At 38.1% G+C, this 16,881-nt stretch overlaps 6 protein-coding genes across 10 annotated transcripts; 2 read left to right on the top strand and 4 right to left on the bottom strand.

Annotated features, from left to right (window-relative positions):
* Positions 1–688: 688 nt before the first annotated feature.
* On the bottom strand, positions 689–2,684 carry LOC104764490 (uncharacterized). Its single transcript, XM_010488031.2, has 4 exons — positions 2,426–2,684; positions 2,240–2,342; positions 1,159–1,545; positions 689–1,013 (listed from the first exon to the last, which is right to left on the bottom strand). The coding sequence occupies exons 1-4, from the start codon at positions 2,530–2,532 to the stop codon at positions 885–887; spliced, it is 726 nt and encodes a 241-aa protein (XP_010486333.2). The 5' UTR covers positions 2,533–2,684; the 3' UTR covers positions 689–884.
* Positions 2,685–2,764: 80 nt separating this feature from the next.
* LOC104764488 (arogenate dehydratase/prephenate dehydratase 2, chloroplastic) lies at positions 2,765–5,508 on the bottom strand. 2 transcript variants are annotated; one of them, XM_010488029.3, is made up of 12 exons: positions 5,226–5,508; positions 5,006–5,076; positions 4,827–4,919; positions 4,495–4,695; positions 4,331–4,411; positions 4,151–4,246; positions 3,984–4,061; positions 3,794–3,883; positions 3,637–3,689; positions 3,460–3,541; positions 3,304–3,385; positions 2,765–3,226 (listed from the first exon to the last, which is right to left on the bottom strand). In XM_010488029.3, the coding sequence occupies exons 1-11, from the start codon at positions 5,467–5,469 to the stop codon at positions 3,326–3,328; spliced, it is 1,149 nt and encodes a 382-aa protein (XP_010486331.2). In that variant the 5' UTR covers positions 5,470–5,508; the 3' UTR covers positions 2,765–3,226; positions 3,304–3,325. The 2 variants fall into 2 exon arrangements, with proteins under 2 accessions (XP_010486331.2, XP_010486332.2); XM_010488030.3 differs by having other exon boundaries at positions 2,767–3,215; positions 5,226–5,489.
* A 217-nt stretch (positions 5,509–5,725) lies between these two features.
* On the top strand, positions 5,726–7,564 carry LOC104767371 (putative glycosyltransferase At3g07620). Its single transcript, XM_010491408.2, has 4 exons — positions 5,726–6,024; positions 6,102–6,301; positions 6,372–6,723; positions 6,797–7,564. Exons 1-4 carry the CDS (start codon positions 5,857–5,859, stop codon positions 7,454–7,456), a joined length of 1,380 nt encoding a protein of 459 aa, XP_010489710.2. The 5' UTR covers positions 5,726–5,856; the 3' UTR covers positions 7,457–7,564.
* Positions 7,544–13,757, bottom strand: LOC104764486 (lysine-specific demethylase JMJ25). Of its 3 annotated transcripts, none has more exons than XR_015591219.1 (16): positions 13,022–13,742; positions 12,780–12,901; positions 12,509–12,608; positions 12,275–12,413; positions 11,980–12,043; positions 11,133–11,874; positions 10,401–10,730; positions 9,553–9,868; positions 9,132–9,428; positions 8,912–8,984; positions 8,747–8,832; positions 8,514–8,633; positions 8,357–8,415; positions 8,154–8,258; positions 7,991–8,077; positions 7,544–7,891 (listed from the first exon to the last, which is right to left on the bottom strand). XR_015591219.1 is itself a non-coding variant. In XM_087502265.1 (15 exons), exons 1-15 carry the CDS (start codon positions 13,460–13,462, stop codon positions 7,774–7,776), a joined length of 2,883 nt encoding a protein of 960 aa, XP_087358391.1. In that variant the 5' UTR covers positions 13,463–13,757; the 3' UTR covers positions 7,544–7,773. The 3 variants fall into 3 exon arrangements, 1 of the variants encoding a protein (XP_087358391.1); XR_015591218.1 differs by having other exon boundaries at positions 9,553–9,775; XM_087502265.1 differs by lacking the exon at positions 9,553–9,868 and having other exon boundaries at positions 13,022–13,757.
* Positions 13,758–14,599: 842 nt separating this feature from the next.
* LOC104764484 (heavy metal-associated isoprenylated plant protein 16-like) lies at positions 14,600–15,802 on the top strand. Of its 2 annotated transcripts, XM_010488023.2 has the most exons (3): positions 14,600–14,942; positions 15,049–15,127; positions 15,202–15,802. In XM_010488023.2, exons 1-3 carry the CDS (start codon positions 14,937–14,939, stop codon positions 15,549–15,551), a joined length of 435 nt encoding a protein of 144 aa, XP_010486325.1. In that variant the 5' UTR covers positions 14,600–14,936; the 3' UTR covers positions 15,552–15,802. The 2 variants fall into 2 exon arrangements, with proteins under 2 accessions (XP_010486325.1, XP_010486324.1); XM_010488022.2 differs by lacking the exon at positions 14,600–14,942 and having other exon boundaries at positions 14,974–15,127.
* On the bottom strand, positions 15,691–16,859 carry LOC104764485 (small nuclear ribonucleoprotein SmD1a). The gene is made up of 4 exons (XM_010488024.2): positions 16,734–16,859; positions 16,497–16,573; positions 16,054–16,245; positions 15,691–15,952 (listed from the first exon to the last, which is right to left on the bottom strand). The coding sequence occupies exons 1-4, from the start codon at positions 16,745–16,747 to the stop codon at positions 15,879–15,881; spliced, it is 357 nt and encodes a 118-aa protein (XP_010486326.1). The 5' UTR covers positions 16,748–16,859; the 3' UTR covers positions 15,691–15,878.
* Between the last annotated feature and the right edge of the window lie 22 nt (positions 16,860–16,881).

The following is a 16,881-nucleotide window of genomic DNA, read 5'->3' as shown; positions in this document are numbered from 1 at the left end:
TTTGTAATCATATTACTATTTTTTTTTGTTCTACATTATATCATTAGACGACTTGTATCCAATCAAAGACAAAAGATAAAATTGAAAACCTATTAGATAATAGCATGAATGAACCTTAATTGGATAAATTATTTGATAATTCTGCCCTGGAAAACAAGTATATAATCAAGGAACGATAATGAAAGCAAAAAGTAAAGGAGAAAAAGGGGACGATAAGACGCACTAAATCGGAAAAAATTAACAACAACAACAAAAGTTTCTAACATATGATGCTGAGAGATATGTGATGAGTCGGATAAGATTCTGGGACGATCCGAAACTTTGGTACAAACATCGTATTCCTCACGAATATTATACCACCGGCTTAAAGAGCTGACGACACCTCACTTATTTTTCTCTTAAGATAACATTAACTACTATCTCCTAATTATTTATTTATACTTCCATGAGTGCCTTTTATGGACTTCACACCCATCTCTCTTTATTTATTTATTTGATTATGCCTCTCCCACCCAATCATAACTAAAATCGTTAATATTATTAATATATATATATATATATTACTCCTAGGACAACCATTAGCTGTGTGTGAGTGACATAACACTACAGGATCCTCCCATGAGTTGACCAAATATAATGTACCTTTATAATTCAAGATCCTAATTGCTTTTCTTCGAGAGTTTTAAGATTTGTTTGAAACAGCTGTTCCGTTTCATAAATATCTTAGAAAAAAAGCAATAGTGAGTGACATGGACTTCATTAAGCTGAGTATAAGAGTATTAATTAAACAAACGAGGTCCAATAGGGAAATTTAGTGCAGGCCCAAGCAAATACTGTAGCCAGTGTGTTAGGCCATGAAAAAGACCTGACCGGACCTGATAAGATTAACCGTAAAGAGCACGCCACGGACTTTCCTCTTCTTTAGATGTCTTTGATGCGATCCACTTGATTCTCTCTCTTGAGAAAGACAGTCCTGCCCAACTTGCCACAAGCTCCCCTGTTTCATGAATCACCTGTGATGACAATTACACAACCCACAATTCAGTTGAATCGATCTTCTCTTAGAATTGACAATAGATTTTTTAATTTCATGTGAATGCTCTAGTGACCTTGCAGAGTATGAGTGGATTTATAACTCCACATAAAAATGAGACATACCTGAAGCTCTTCATCTAGAGTTTTGCTATATAGGCTACTACTTCTCTGTCCTATAAGAATACATGTAGGCAAGCGTTTGACACGAGCTAGATGAAGCAAGCATGACAAAGGTTCATAATGGATCTGCATCAGTGGTGGTGGTTTCTCGATGCGAGAAGCAAATAACCTACTGGTATCTGTTTCTGTACCAACTTGAACGTAATGAAGACTAGCTTTGCTGTTATTCGCTTCAAGGGATCTGTTATTAAACTTAAGCTTAGATGCCGCCACAAGAAAAGGAGCCACAATTGTTAGAGTTGACGTTTCCCTTGTAATTAGGTCCAGCAGTTCATTCATAGCACACACTAGTACAGGAGGCTCGTAGCTTCGAAGAAGAAAGATCGAGACCTTAAAAACAATGTAAGACATAATCAGAAACTTAAGCAATGTAACCATGCTATTATCACATTCCAGAAAGGCAATTCAACATAAAAACAAGAAAAGATGAAATCAAGTCTTGCAACACAACCATGATACTGATGAACAAATGATACAAGGGGATAAATCATTATCATAGAAGGTCAAAGGCCTAAACATAATCAAGCTAAGAAGCTAGTCCCATATCATAAGTTAAGTTCCAGTTAGCTACTTACTATAGGAAAGGGACTGTTAATGCTTTCTCACTCGCCTTATATACAACCTCTAAGCATTCTCATCTAAGCAGAAGAGAACTATTAGTTTCGATCTCATAAGGCTCTAGCTTTAGTTTAGTGTAATACAATCGAAGAAGCAATCATCTAGTGAAGCGAAAAATGAACACAAATCCCAGTAACAGTTTCAAATCCAAAAGAATCACCCATCATATCACTTATCCCAGTAATAGTTTCATGTCCCCAAGAATCAACACACTAAAGCCAGGGGCATCACTACTCTTCAGCTAAACTATAACAGGTTCCGTATTATAGAGCAGCTTACAGACACAGCCCCATGTAATGTCGAATAGAATAAGAAATTAGAACTCAAAATTGAACTGTGAAACACTGATGTCGACGAGAAAGCCACTTAATTTCGACGGAATCGATAACTGCTTAGAGGAAAGAACCTGATAAACACCATTTTCGTCGACGAAGTGAACGATACTTCCGCCGGTTCCGGCATCATCTCGGACGCCATACTTATCCAAAGGAAGCTGGATTTGTTCTTCTCTGCGCAAGAGATTACAAATGTTAAAGTAGAGTATTGAGGCGGAAAAGACAAAAATCGAGATCAAGGAAGAATTTTCGATTACAGTTTGCGAAGAGGGGAACTAGGGCTAGAGTTTAGAGCATCAGCAATGGTTGCTGCGAATCCATCGGAATCTTCCCAGAGGAATACAATCTTCTCCGCTACTTTCATTGCCCAACAGCTTTTTCGAGTTTTTGCTTTAGCTTGAGATTGAGAACCAACTCGTCGTTCAGCTTCAGCTTATTGCGCAAGACGAAGCAACTCTACAGTATACTCTTTTCTTCCAGAAACCTTATTTCTTTTTATTTGTCATTTAGTCCCTCTTTTTCTCATTGTTTTCAAATCTGAACTTAAAATCCGACTTTAGATTGATGAAATTTTAACTTACAAAAAAAGTTACTTAAGTTTAAATATAAATCACATTGTTAATTCGAATATCTTAAATCAACAATACCATTAGTTTTTTTTTAATCATTAAATTTTTGAAACAAAGTCATCAATTCTTCTACCATTACAAAAATACAAACTTAACAGTTGTAAGTTTGTAACTTGTATGTATGGAAATAACTCTCACCAGAATTTCTAACAAACGAACACATACATGATAAAGTAAGTATCTATGTATGGAGGAATGAAAACAGTACACTAGGTAGGTAAGTTCTTTGTTATTGTTTTTAATATCCGACTATTTCTTGCTTCTACTAAAAACAAAGGTGCACACGGTGACTCCTCCGACCTCACAACTTGTTACAAAAGCGGAATGTCTTGTAAGGTGCACTGGTGCCTCCTCTGACCTAACCGCACTGCTAACGCTCTTCTTACACCACATAATAATGATATCATCAAGCGGATCTCTGTCACATAACTATTCAATGATTTAAACCTCCTTCTGCATTGATGTTTCACTACACTTTGTGCAATCCAAAACAATGGACTACTTACCAAGAAGCTGTCGGGGACATGTTTAGAGCATTGTAGTGTCCACTGGGTAGCTTCCCAGTACCCGCAAAAAGGTAGCAAATTCCTGCCCATAAAAGAAACCAGAGTCTTAGTCACACGTACATGTATTTTTTAGATCAATTAACCCAAGGCTTTTACCTCGAGATGTCTAAGTGCGTTCTGAGCAACTTCATCAGCCATAGATGCTTCAAAGTCCACATAGAAAAGATAGTCAAAGTATCTGTCAAGCAAACAAAATAAAGAAATACTTTCATCACTACTAAGAAACTGTGGGTTATGGTACAGACTTTAAGAGTGGATTGTGAGAGAAATTACTTTAGTCCTCCAGATGCTCTCAGCGGGTGTTTCCTTAACGGGCGGCTTTCAATCTGATCAAAACCACAAGAGAATTGAGTTTGTTAAGGATTGGAAACCAGACTGCTTCTAAACAAGGCTGCACATTAGAAGGAAAATTTTGAGTCTACTAACTAACCTTTGTGAGGTTGATTTGCCTAAGGGCAAACACAGCAAGTGCTTTGAAAAGTACTCCAGGCCCTTCCTCTAACGAGAAAACTATACTTGTCTAAAAGAAGATCATAAGTAATTCATCCATCAGCGAAATATACATTATCACATAGCAGAGAGTTACGTTTGAATTTGGAAAGAAACATTGGATTTCTCACCTTGAAGAGTCTGTTAGTTCCAGGGATAATTGGTTCCCTTGCGAGCATTAGAAACCTTGTAACATTATCACAGTCATCCTACATTGATTGCACTTCACTATCAAAAAATCCAGAAGTGTAAAGATATGAATAAAAAATGGTAAAGGCATCCAAAAACTCTATACTACCTGGATATCTTCAGCAACTATGTTCAAACCATATATCTTTGCAGCTTCTGCGCTGGCAACTGCTGCTGCATCATTTATTTTCTCGAACGCAATTTGCTGCAAATCAAATTCATAAACTTATTTAGCAGTCATTGTAAACTGTGACTGTGAGTATAAACATACTTGGAAGATAAAACTTACCTTTGCAGCACCAGCAGTGTCATCTACTGCTTCTCTGACCAACCCCAATTTGGTTAACGTGTTTTCACACTGGGCAAGAGCCTGAGCCAAAGACAACGGTTAAGGCTTTGGATAATATCAAGAGAGAAAAATAATTCGATCCTGCACAAAGGCATGTAGGGTACCTGTGGATGGCTAAGCACTCTTCTCAACTCTTCAATATTTACACCGTGGTTAGCCAACAAACAGTGGCGGACAGCTAACTTGACTTCGCCAACAATATGCAAATTGTGTCGCAGCAGAAGATCATAGTTTCTATGGATACTTCCACCTAAAGAGTTCTCAATAGGTAAAACAGCTCGGTCGACAAGCCACCGCTCAACTGCCTAAAACAAGAACAAAGATTGGAAACTGCTTCAGACTAATGGCAACAAAAACTTAAAACAGAACTATGGCAATGAAACTGTTAATACAAATTCCACAAACGAACCAAAGTAGCAAAAGAACAGAATCAAACCTCAAAAGCAGTGTCAAACTCTTCGCATGGAACAGCTTCACAGTTAGGATAAGCCTTCTCAGCTGCTGATTCGCTGTATGCACCTCGTACTCCCTAATTGTAACAAAATCTTTAGCCAATAAAACCCCAAAAACATATAAAAATTAATCAGAAACAATACATTTCCGTGAACAATTAACCTGATACGCAACACGAACGCGGGAGCCATTGGAGGATACAGATTCTGCTAGCTGGTTCGATGACAACGGCTCTATTATTAAAACAAAACAAACCAATCATCACTACTAAATCCAACTACTTCCTTAATTTATTATCTATGCTACTACAAATGAAGATATCTATTGCAGAAGCTTAATTGATCGTAGCTCAAACATGTAACTAAAGGAATCGAATCCATACTAGGAAGCAGAGGAGAGTCTTCGAGAATCTTCTTGACTTCCATAGCTCTCACGGACTTGTCCCTACCATTTGCATCGTCTTCCCGGAGTGACGTCAAGACGGTTACGAAACGGTAACGTTTTGAAGATCCGCATCCGTATCGGAAGAGGGTGTTAAGTTTGCGGTTCGATGGTGACAGATTGCCAGAGATTCCGCCGTGAAGCTGAGTCGCCGGCGTCGTCAATCGAACAGCGTGCACTGTCATTGATGTTGTTTTTGACGGCTGTTTTACTTCTGATGTGAAAGCAACAATACTTATATGGAAGGTGGAAGTGCCATTGATGAGCCACATTAATGGGCCAATCTGAAGGCCCATAATATTTATCTAACGCCCTTACTAAAAAGTTGAGGCAGACCAACAAACAACATACAGTTTGTTTTTGATGAAGAATATTATGGTAGACCATTAAACAAGGAAGCTAATTTTGACACTATAATGTGAAGTGCTTATAGTGAATTGTGTGGTGTTGAGAGACTCTTTAATTGGCTCATTTGAAATCTCCCTAGTTTCAGCACCATCACTCTTTCTCTATTGTCTCAAGATTAAACACAATTACACAAATAGTGGAATAGGAATTAGAGAGGTAAAGGTATGAGAGATTACATCCCAAAATACTTGAACGCTTTTCTATTGGCGTTTGCCACTTTCGCTGTAGTCTTTGCGATTTTCATAGCAAAAGGTTCAAATTCATCTTCTCATCTTTACTTTTCAACTTCTTCTTCACTATGGACCTCTTCCTTCTCCCCCGCATTCATCACGGTATCCATCTTTCTTCCCGTTCGTCCATTTAGGCTTATGACTGTTTCAAATCAAGAATTATTTTTTGTCTTTTCAAGGAAAAAAGGAAGAGAAACGGATCAAATCCAGGTCATGGATCTTGGAAAAGAGACGGGAGAGTAGAAGCAGAATTAGCAACCGCAAGAGCGTTGATCAGAGAAGCTCAGTTAAACTCTAATTCTACTTCATCATCACCCCTTGGAGACGAAGAGTACATCCCTCATGGTGACATTTACCGGAACCCTTACGCCTTTCACCGGTAACAATAAACGTATGTGTTTACTTGTCATAGAAGTTACCCTTTATTGATCTCAGTTTACGTGTGGCAGAAGTTATCTTCTAATGGAGAAAATATTCAAGATCTACGTATACGAAGAAGGAGATCCACCGATATTTCACTATGGTCTTTGTAAAGACATATACTCAATGGAAGGGTTGTTCCTAAACTTTATGGAAAACGATGTCCTTAAGTACCGCACCAGAGATCCTGACAAGGCTCATGTCTTTTTCTTACCTTTTAGTGTTGTTATGATCCTTCACCATCTTTTTGACCCGGTTGTTCGAGATAAGGCTGTCTTGGAACGTGTCATCGCTGACTATGTCCAGATAATTTCCAAGAAATATCCGTATTGGAACACAAGCGATGGGTTTGATCACTTTATGTTGTCTTGCCATGACTGGGTACATCTTATTATTTTGCTTAATTAGGTCATCTAAGAAACTTAAGCACGGACTGACCACATTGTGCGTACAGGGTCATAGGGCAACATGGTACGTAAAGAAGCTATTTTTCAATTCCATAAGAGTACTATGCAACGCCAACATATCAGAATATTTCAATCCAGAGAAAGACGCTCCGTTTCCTGAAATCAATTTACTGACCGGAGAAATTAAAAACTTAACCGGCGGTTTAGATCCAATCTCTCGTACAACACTCGCTTTCTTCGCTGGAAAATCACACGGCAAAATCCGTCCGGTTCTTCTAAACCATTGGAAAGAAAAGGACAAAGACATTCTGGTTTACGAAAATCTACCGGACGGTTTAGATTACACAGAGATGATGAGGAAAAGCCGGTTTTGTATTTGCCCCAGCGGTCACGAAGTAGCTAGCCCGAGGATACCGGAAGGGATATACAGCGGATGCGTACCGGTGCTTATCTCGGAGAACTACGTTTTACCGTTTAGTGATGTGTTGAATTGGGAGAAGTTCTCGGTTTCGGTATCGGTTAAGGAAATACCGGAACTAAAAAGGATATTGATGGATATACCGGAGGATCGGTGTCTGAGACTATACGAAGGAGTGAAGAAAGTGAAGAGGCATATATTGGTTAATGATCCTCCAAAGAGATATGATGTGTTTAACATGATCATACATTCTATTTGGTTAAGAAGATTAAATGTTAAATTGTTATGACATTGATGCCTACGTGAACTCATAGCCGGCAACTAGAGTCGAACGAATTTTGCATGTTTAAGATTCGGTTGTATTTAAACTTAAATCAGTTTAACTTCTTTTTCCTATTAGTTTACTCCAGCTTACATCTCGAGGGGTGAAGTTAACTACTTCTTAGACTTGACTAACTTCACAAAGATGATTGAGGAGAGAATTACAAATTATGACAAAACTAGATATAACTACGGACAACGAATCTTCTTACTACTGCCTTAGTGTTTGCTTTAAGCTACCAACAACAAAAAGGATGAGTTTTGAGATGCAACTAACAATTACTCCTACTCTTCTCCGTTTGTAATCAGCCAATGTCTACGTGTTTCTTCACTTCCCAGATTTTTTCTCCGCACGTATGTCTTCACTATCTTTGGCTTTCTCTTCTCTTCGGTTTCCAAAGACCTGAAACAATACAAAAGAAAAGAAACACAGCTTAGACGACAAGCAACTCGGATTAGTTATGCTTTCTACAGGTAGTAAGAAGACGAGTACAAAGCTCACTTCTTTTCAGTTGGAGGATAGTCTTTGAGAGCCATATCGATTGGATTGACTATCATCTTTAATTTCTCCTCTTCGGCTTCAGAACATCTTAGCCAAGACAAAAAGACATTCAGTTTACTGATGTTTTTTTAAGGCATTGAGAAGAGAAGTAAAATAAACTCACTTTTCACTAGGAGGTACGTCTTTCAGAGCCTTGACAACTGCTTTGCATTTGCCCTTTGACTTGTTCCTTCGCTTAAAATTGTTTTTCTCCTTGGGTTCTGGAGACCTGAACACCATCACAAAACCGAAATCAAGCTTAAAACAAAAGGAAACTCATTTTACTGATGAATGCAATAGGTAGTGAGAAGAAAAGTAAGAACTCACTCCTGTCCACTTAAGTCCCTGAGAGACTTATCAACTGCATGGACTATCATATTCTTAACCTGTTCAACCAAACAACAGGAAACAAATAAAAAGAATAACATTCAGAGAGGAGTCAGAATTTGCTTAAACCAAACAGAAACTGAGACGAGAGGAATACCGCCAACTTGTCCTCTTTTGCAAAATGATTAGGTGGAAGTAGACGATACTGTTTTGTCAAGCGTAAACACTCGCCGACATTTTCAGGTGAGACAAAGTCAAGCGCTACCTTCGTACAGGACTGCAAGACACAAGAGAAATACAATGATCAATTGATGAACCTTACTTATGCTGCGAAACTAAAAAGTAAAGTAGCTCAAATCCACTGTATGTATCCTAAAGCAAAAATATTACCTTCAAATTTCTAACTTGATGAGGGCAACCTACAGGTATTAAAACAGCATCTCCAAGCTTCTGATTGAAGGTCCAAGGTTCAATGCCTACAACAACAGCTCATTAAATATGACCAAAAACCGCCAAGATAAATTGGTTAGTTACAAATTATAAATGACAGCATACCATATTCTTCTTTCAGCTTCATTATATGATACCGCGTTAAGTAGAAATTCTGGTCATGTATTGGATGAAAAACCTAAAAGAGAAGGTAAAAGGAAAATGTAGGATAAGTTGTAGAGAAGACTGAACGGACGCAAATAAGCACCACATATCTTTATAACGGTAACCATTAAAACTTTTAGGAGAAGAAAAAGAAGTATACGCATGCAAAGAGAGTGTGTACCTGAGATACAGGGCAGCAGTAGAGATGTCTGAACTCCTTGTGATGTTTCTCAATGTAACTTTCTAATTTAGGGATATCTTCTCTACGGAAAATGTCCCAAAGAGCTCCATCATCAGATTCAACATTTCCGGTTTCTTGTTTAGATTTTACGAGAATCTCCATCATTTCCTCCTTGTTAGCTACAGAGCTGTATAGCTCCTTGAGATCTTGTTCAGCATGCTTCTTTTTCAGTTCTGCGATTTTAGATTGTCTATCCTTTACAATGGGCACTTCAGATATGTGCGTCAAAACATTCACCTGAAAATAACCAACACACGAATAAAAATATTGAAAAGAATTAGATAAAGAGAGAGAAATTATTAATACTAAAAATGTAATGTCAGTCTATATGCTTTTATAAAAGAAAGCTTCTGACACTTACGAAGTTATGAACTGCGTAGGGCGCATGTGAGGATTTGTATCCAATACTCACATTATAGATCTAACAACCAAACAATTACAATAAGTAGCAATAGCTAGGGGTGTTCAGTCAGGATTTCAGTTCAGGTTGATGTCAATCCTTTATTTCAACAACGGGCGACAAATTGGCAATGTCGCATTTTTCGTTTCCTTGGCAACAGACGACCGTAACTGACAACAATTGGCTACATTTGGGTGCGCGATAACAACAAACGATATCAATTTTGTTGTCATCATTGATTAGCTCTAGAACAATCCCAAACACTTTTTTGATGATGCTACCACAAGAAATGAAATGTGTTATCTTCGAATTCAATGTGTATTCCACAATAATCTCATTTTTCAACTATCATTCCGACCAAGTTCAATGTTAGCCAGATTAGTCCCGCAATCAATCAATTATAAGAAGCTGAAAAAACAGCATTTCAGATTATGATCGTTGATTGCCAATTTGGGAAGTTAAACTAGCATCAGCGAAACGAACTTGATTTAATCCTTCTCGCCGGTAAAAGCAAATCGAACAAACTTATTGCATCTTGAAAATAAAGAAAAACAGAAGACTAAACGAACTGATCCAGAGAAGAAGTAAGAGAAGACTAATCCTAAATAAGATTTTTAAAAATCTATTAGGAAATCTAAGTGAACTGGTGGTTTACGTTTGAATATATTAGGAAATTATCTGATTTTCTTGTTTTGATAGGTTCTGAGGTCATTATGGGTATGGCAAGCAAACCCATCAGAAGAATAGACAGATTTATAAAAAAGAAACAAATATGAAAACGAGAGAAGACAAATCATATGGGTACTTACCGCATCAGACATGTCGCAATGGAGTTTAGTAACAGAATCTCCACGGCCAGATTCTTGCGCGAATCCATAAGCAACGTAAGTCTTTGGTCCCATGTCAGGCTTCAAGCAATTGTTGGGAAGTTTGACAGCAAGATTCAAAGGTCCATTTACCGGGTGTGTGTAATGCTTCAAAGGCAAACTGCATAAGAACTCCTCAGCATGACGTGGCAAGTTTTCTTTAAAGGTCTTAGTTGGAGGCCAATCTTTCAGTTTCAGAACTAGTGGCCAATCCATGCGATCATAACGACCGTCCGTATAACCAGTAAAGAACTCATGCAGATTAATCGATCCCTGCATTTATCACAAGTCATTAAATAAAGGGCATAGTAAGAACTTCAAAATCTTGAGAGAACCAAATGAGCCATCATGTTGTTGCCTAATAAGCCTAATATGAATCTTCAAGAAAGGTAATACGCTGAATTCACTGCTAATGAGAAAAACGCAGAACAGCCGGTAAAAGAAACTGAAATGTCAACCGAAAAGGGAAAAACATGAACGTCAAAACGTATACAACCTAGATAAGGAAAAAAAATCATTGCTATGGAAGCACCAGAGTCATAAAATAAGCAATCACAGAAAAAAAAAAAAAAAAAAGGAAATAAGGACTCCAAATAAAGCTGCAAAGTGCTTAGGTCATAGCAACCTCTATAAAAAAGGACATGGACCACATAATTTAATCAGGAAAAAACTGACCTCACACAAGTCCATACAATCAACAGCATCAACTTCAGTAAGTTCTCCATGCTTAATGTGGCTTATCTGGCGGCAAGCACGCCACATTACCATTGGTTCCCAGCTTAATCCAGCTGTTGCTTCAAGCACATTTCTCACAACCACAGGCTCGCCTTTTACCCAATGGTGCTGAAAATGATTCAAATCATCTTGTTGAACATCTCTAACACTTGGATAATATAGATAATTGTCTTCTGAACCTTCTCGACAAGCAGCCTTTAGCAATTTACCGTTGTCCATGTCAATATGACCATTAGATTTAAAACAAGGGCATCGCTCCAAAACTGTTTCAGGTAAATCCAAAAGCTCGCTGGCAGCAGCAAGTTTTTCTACTTTCTTTAACAAATCCGATACCCAACCATCAGGAAGTAGGCGTTTCAACTTTAAACCCTCAGCACCACAGTGACAAGTAATGATTCCAGCTTCATTTGCTTTCCACAAAGATGGGTAATTCATATGGTCTTTGCAAACCGGCTTATCATCTGGCTTCTCATTAGGCTTATCATCATCCGGCTTTTCAATAACTTTGCCTTCTTCTCCATGTTCATACTCTAAACCTCGGTTAACATAATTCCAGGACACATCGTCCTGACATGCCTGAGCCTTTCCATTGCGGATCTCAAGGCAACATGTAAGGCATATATCACAAGGACAGGCCGAGCAACTCCTATGGAGATCAAAGATCGAAGTCTTGCAGATATCACTGTAATCCCAAGGAGTTAAAACAACAACGAATCAAGTTAACAACACCATCATGAGATACGAACTTGTCAAAATTTATTGAAACAAAAATGTTAGGGTAAGATACCAGTATAGTCTCTCATCATGGAAAGCTTCAGCGTCTACGGGCCTCACCTCTTCAATCTCCAGTCCTGTAAGACTAAACAATATTAAGATATACTCTTAATCCTTGAGCTAATCAGCTTCCAGCTTCCTACTTAGAAAAAAGAATCCACTCACTCTGGGATTTTGTTGGGAAGAAATGCGAGTATATCCAACAATATAACGATTATACATACTTAAAACATGATAGCATGTGAAGGGAAGGGAGAACAAAAACAAACATTACTTTCAAGTACAATCACAATAAGCATGGAAAGTACCTGATATCTTTGCCTCAATTTCCTTCTCAGCAATTTGTTCATCAACTATTTCCTTCATATGTGGGAGAAGCCACCGCAAAATATATTTAGAGCATTGAATTTTTGCGTCCTTGCTGACCTCGAGATTCGGATTTATGCCCTACATGGCATTCAAGTAATCATCATGCTAAGGAGCTCAGATAAAATTTAAAAAGCATGGAAATAATAATCAAGCAAGATACGAGAAAAATTTACTTGTATCTTATTATCTAGACGCAAACATCCTCTGCAACAGCAAATACCACAGCAGAATGGGCATTTACTGGCAACATCTTCTTGTGGTATGTTGGGGTACCTGAAAGTAATACAACACAAGACAACAGTTAAGGATGTGAGCGTTCTGTTTGTCTTGACTCATTCCAAAACTTTTACAGAATTATAAAAGATCTATATGCATATAACGAAACCAGTAACAAGAAGCCAAAATAAATTGCTAAATGTTATGGTAAGAGAAGAGAGCACATACCAAGTTTTCAAGCAAGGGAGGCAAAAACGCTTCGACTTGCAGTTCCGACACCGCACAACGTACCCTCTATCATTCCTTTGACATTGATGACACATATTGGACTCTGCACCTTCAGCATTATCCTAAATATCCTCAAAAAAAAAAAAAAAATATATACATTTACAAAGAAGTGGGATTAGGTCGTGTATATAACCAACGACTGATGAGAAAAAAAGAGACCTTTTTACAGAGAAATCACTAACCGTGTTGTGTTTGTTAGCTCTGTTCTTCAACCTCTTGTTCGACTTAGCTGGAACCTCACCGTCGATTTCATCCTTCTTATAAGTTCTCTTCCGAGTCCTCCTTGCCCCAATGGTAGTCTGGTTTCCAGAATCATCACCTTCCCCAGCAATTGAGTCCTTTTCTGAGTCATTCGTCTTAGCAGAGGCTCTCTGCTTCTTCTCTTTCGCCAAATCAGCGCCTCCGTTCGCATCTCCAACCCTAACACCTTCGTCGTCTACCTTCTGTGTCTTTCTCGGAGCCCTATTTCCCCCTTTTTTGCCCTTTCGCTTCTTGGGTCCTTGGTCTTCGTCTTCGTCAGTGACAGGGTCAACGTAATTTGTCATCTTCGTAGAAGCTCTCCGAATCCTACGGCCGCGACCGTTCGCTTCTTCAACCATAGCAACATCCTCCGCCGAATCCATATCCAAATTTCAAAAGCACTCACACACACACTCTCCTCGGCGCAACTCTTGGATCCCTCCCTAAACAGTAACGATAAACCCTAGATGATTTAGTGAGGAATTTGTTTTTTTTTTTTTTTTTGGAGTTTTTGGAAACTGAATGGTTCCGATAAAGGTAAAGTTAAAGTTTAATTAATAGTTAAAATCAAACACGATTTCGCGAAATCTTTGGGGTTTTATCTCCCGCTCGCTCATATTTTGTTTGTTTTTTTACATTCAGTTGAATTATTTAATTGCTCATAAGATTAATTTCTTCTCTCGTTCTAATATCTTTTTGGTTCAATCACTTGCGGAGTCACAGACTCACAGTTGGCCCAGTCTGGTTTAATGGGCCGCAAAGAACACGAAGGGAAGACCCACTAACAGGCACTACGATTAAAAAGTTTGAATCCCTCATTTTTTGTGACCAAACTTTTGTTTTGAGGGCGCATTTGCTTCCCCTAGTATCATTTGTAATGTACACACTTTAGTTTTTACATTCTGGATAATACGTAAATGTTACTTAACGCAGCTTTCACCGTTTTTATCTCCATGAGTTATATGATATCTTTGTTTGATCAAATTGGTGATATCACTGCAATTGGCATCAGCAAAATGTTTTAAGAAATAAAAGTCAGATTAGCATAGACAAACACATTAGTATAAATTAAGAAGCTAATTGTGTTTCATTATATTAGAAAAAAAAAAAAAAAAAGATGATTTGCGAACAATACATTTTGCAAGTCAAGCATCTAATATTTGTTAATACAGATGGATGACAGATTAGTAGTCAAATTAATCTGTTTTTCGATTAAGTAGGAAGTTAGAGGGAAACATGTACTGGAGAGAAGACGAAGACTTGAATCCCCGTCTGTTCTTCTTATTCATTTGCTACGCACAACTGGATGATATATAAAATAGACTTATTAACTATCATAATTGAAATATTGACTCAAAAAATTATAAGTCTTTAGCCTTACATTACATGTATAAAATAATAAAACTAACAGACTATGGTATATTAAACAAATATTTAGTTGTACTGTGTATCCTTATTTAACCAATTTATTTTGAGCCAGTCAAGTAACTATTTAATCTAATTTTTTTGACTCAATCAAATAACGATTTTATAGTTCCTTTTTTATATTATAGAATTGGCAATATGCTTGTACGAGTCGGCACCTAGAACCAATAAAACACGCAAGGAACAAAGATATGAAACTGACAACGAAATTCAAACCAGCCGATTCCGTTGGTGTAAGACAACGACTCATGTAACAAGTGATTAATATATAAGAATCAATCGATCCTTATTTATATTTCCTCAAATTTGTGATCATCTTAAGAAGAAGACACAGAAATTTCTAAGCAAAATTCCATCAAACATTCAAAGCGAATTCTCAAGCCGACCATCTATTTACTCATCCTTTAAACCCGGCCGTGAAGAAGACAAAACATGAAGGTATGTATTTTGTGTACTCAAAAAACAAGTAATAACTTGGATACTCTTGTGAAAGAGAGAGAGAAACTTCTCTAGAGATGTTAAGATGTCTTCTTACTGTATGCAGCAAAATATCCTACTACGAGTTGCTATGACTGATGACAAAACCAGAGCAAAAGCACTGACAACTGCGGTTCAGTTTAAAGGTAACAAAGATACAAACCTTAACTCGATGGTCGTAGTTCTAGTTGAATCTAAAGATCTTGTGCATTGGTTTTAGGCGTGAACGCTGTGGAAATAAAGGGAGATCACAGGAACCAAATTGAGGTGACCGGTGTTGAAGTCGATATGATCGCTCTAATCAACACACTGAGGAAAAAAGTAGCATTTGCGGAGCTTGTTAGCGTAGCCAAAGTTGAACCACCAAAAGATGGCGACAAAAAGCCGGAAGAGAAGAAACCCGATGAGCCGAAAACAGATGAGAATAAAACTGAAGAGAAAAAACCCGAGCCATGCTGTCAACAATGTTGTGGATATGGTGTGCCATCTTCCTATCCCTACCCGTGTGATCCTTACCATCAGATCGGGGAACCCGTATACAATCATGATCCCAATTGCAGGATCATGTAAAATAGGTTTCAAGTGGAAGACTAACGAAGGAGATAGCAGTTTTTCTATACCAAGATTGTCAGCTTGTTAATACATTTTGATAGTCAGATTTGGCACATGAATAAAAAGCCTAGAGCTCTCAAAACCACACAAAATCATCTACTTGTACATGCTCTTATAACATGTAAAGCTAAATCTTGTTATCCATGGAATCGCATTACAGAGTAACTTCCTTACAAGCAGCAATTCTTAATCAAATCATTCCTTTTCAAGAGTTGCTAGATACATAACTTGGTACATTCTCCTAACTCGCATACCTTAAAACTTTTTTCGAGTGCATTGCTACATCTAACGACCTCTGCCACCGCCACCGCCACGACCACGCCCACGACCTCTTCCACGACCGCGTCCAACAGGTTTCCCTACAGATGAAAGAAAGGGAGAAAGATAAATGGATTGATAAAGTAGTCTTATAGCTTATGAAGACAAATGCTCAGTAACATCGAAATGAATGGAGCATTACCAGCAACAGGCTTCTTAGGCTTAAGTCTAGGAGTGTCTTCCACAAGTAAAGTCTCCAGGTTCAAGCTATCAGGAAGAATGTAGTATCGGATATTGTTACCCCTCAGGCTGAGATGATCAAGTGTTACTGGGTTTTTCCCCTTCAGAGTCATCTTCACTGTCTTCAAGTGAGTATTCATGCTCACATCAACACCTGCCCAAATCATCAAACTTAAACTTCTCAATAAACATACACTTTTGGATAGTGAATCCTAATTGGACTGTTTTCTCAACCTACTGTGATCACAAGAATGCGAATAGAGCCAATTGGCCAAAATCAAAATTAGGGAACAGATCGCGACTTGTATCAGTAACAGCAACTAAGACCTAGAAACGAAGAAACCGAGAGAGAAGAAAGGTGCGAAGAACTACAACAAAAGAAACTGGATGCTAAATAGAACATACCAGTGATGGTTCCATGGACCACAGTCCCGTTCTTCAGCTCGATTGACACAGTCTCATTGTTTAACTTCATCAAAAACCTACTCGATCCAGTCACACCAAATCCCCCCCAAAAAAAAAAAAAAAAAAACACAAATCAGCTCACTCTCAAGAACAGGAATGGATTCCATACTTGAAGCTAACTAAGATTATGAACAATACGAAATTATCAGTGTAGAAGAACAGAGATCGAAACAGTACCTGACGAGCTTCATCTTTGGATGCGAAGAAGAAGAACAAACAACAAAGAAAACCCTCAAAACCCTTCTTTTACGCAGTGAGAGAGACCTCGAAACGGAGCGGGTTCAGATCCGATTCCGGTTCTGGAGCCATCAGATTATAACATCAA

Source organism: Camelina sativa, chromosome 19 (assembly GCF_030686135.1).
Source record: "Camelina sativa cultivar CO46 ecotype springtype chromosome 19, ASM3068613v1".
Classification (NCBI taxonomy): domain Eukaryota; kingdom Viridiplantae; phylum Streptophyta; class Magnoliopsida; order Brassicales; family Brassicaceae; genus Camelina; species Camelina sativa.
This window is presented reverse-complemented; position numbering and strand designations above follow the sequence as displayed.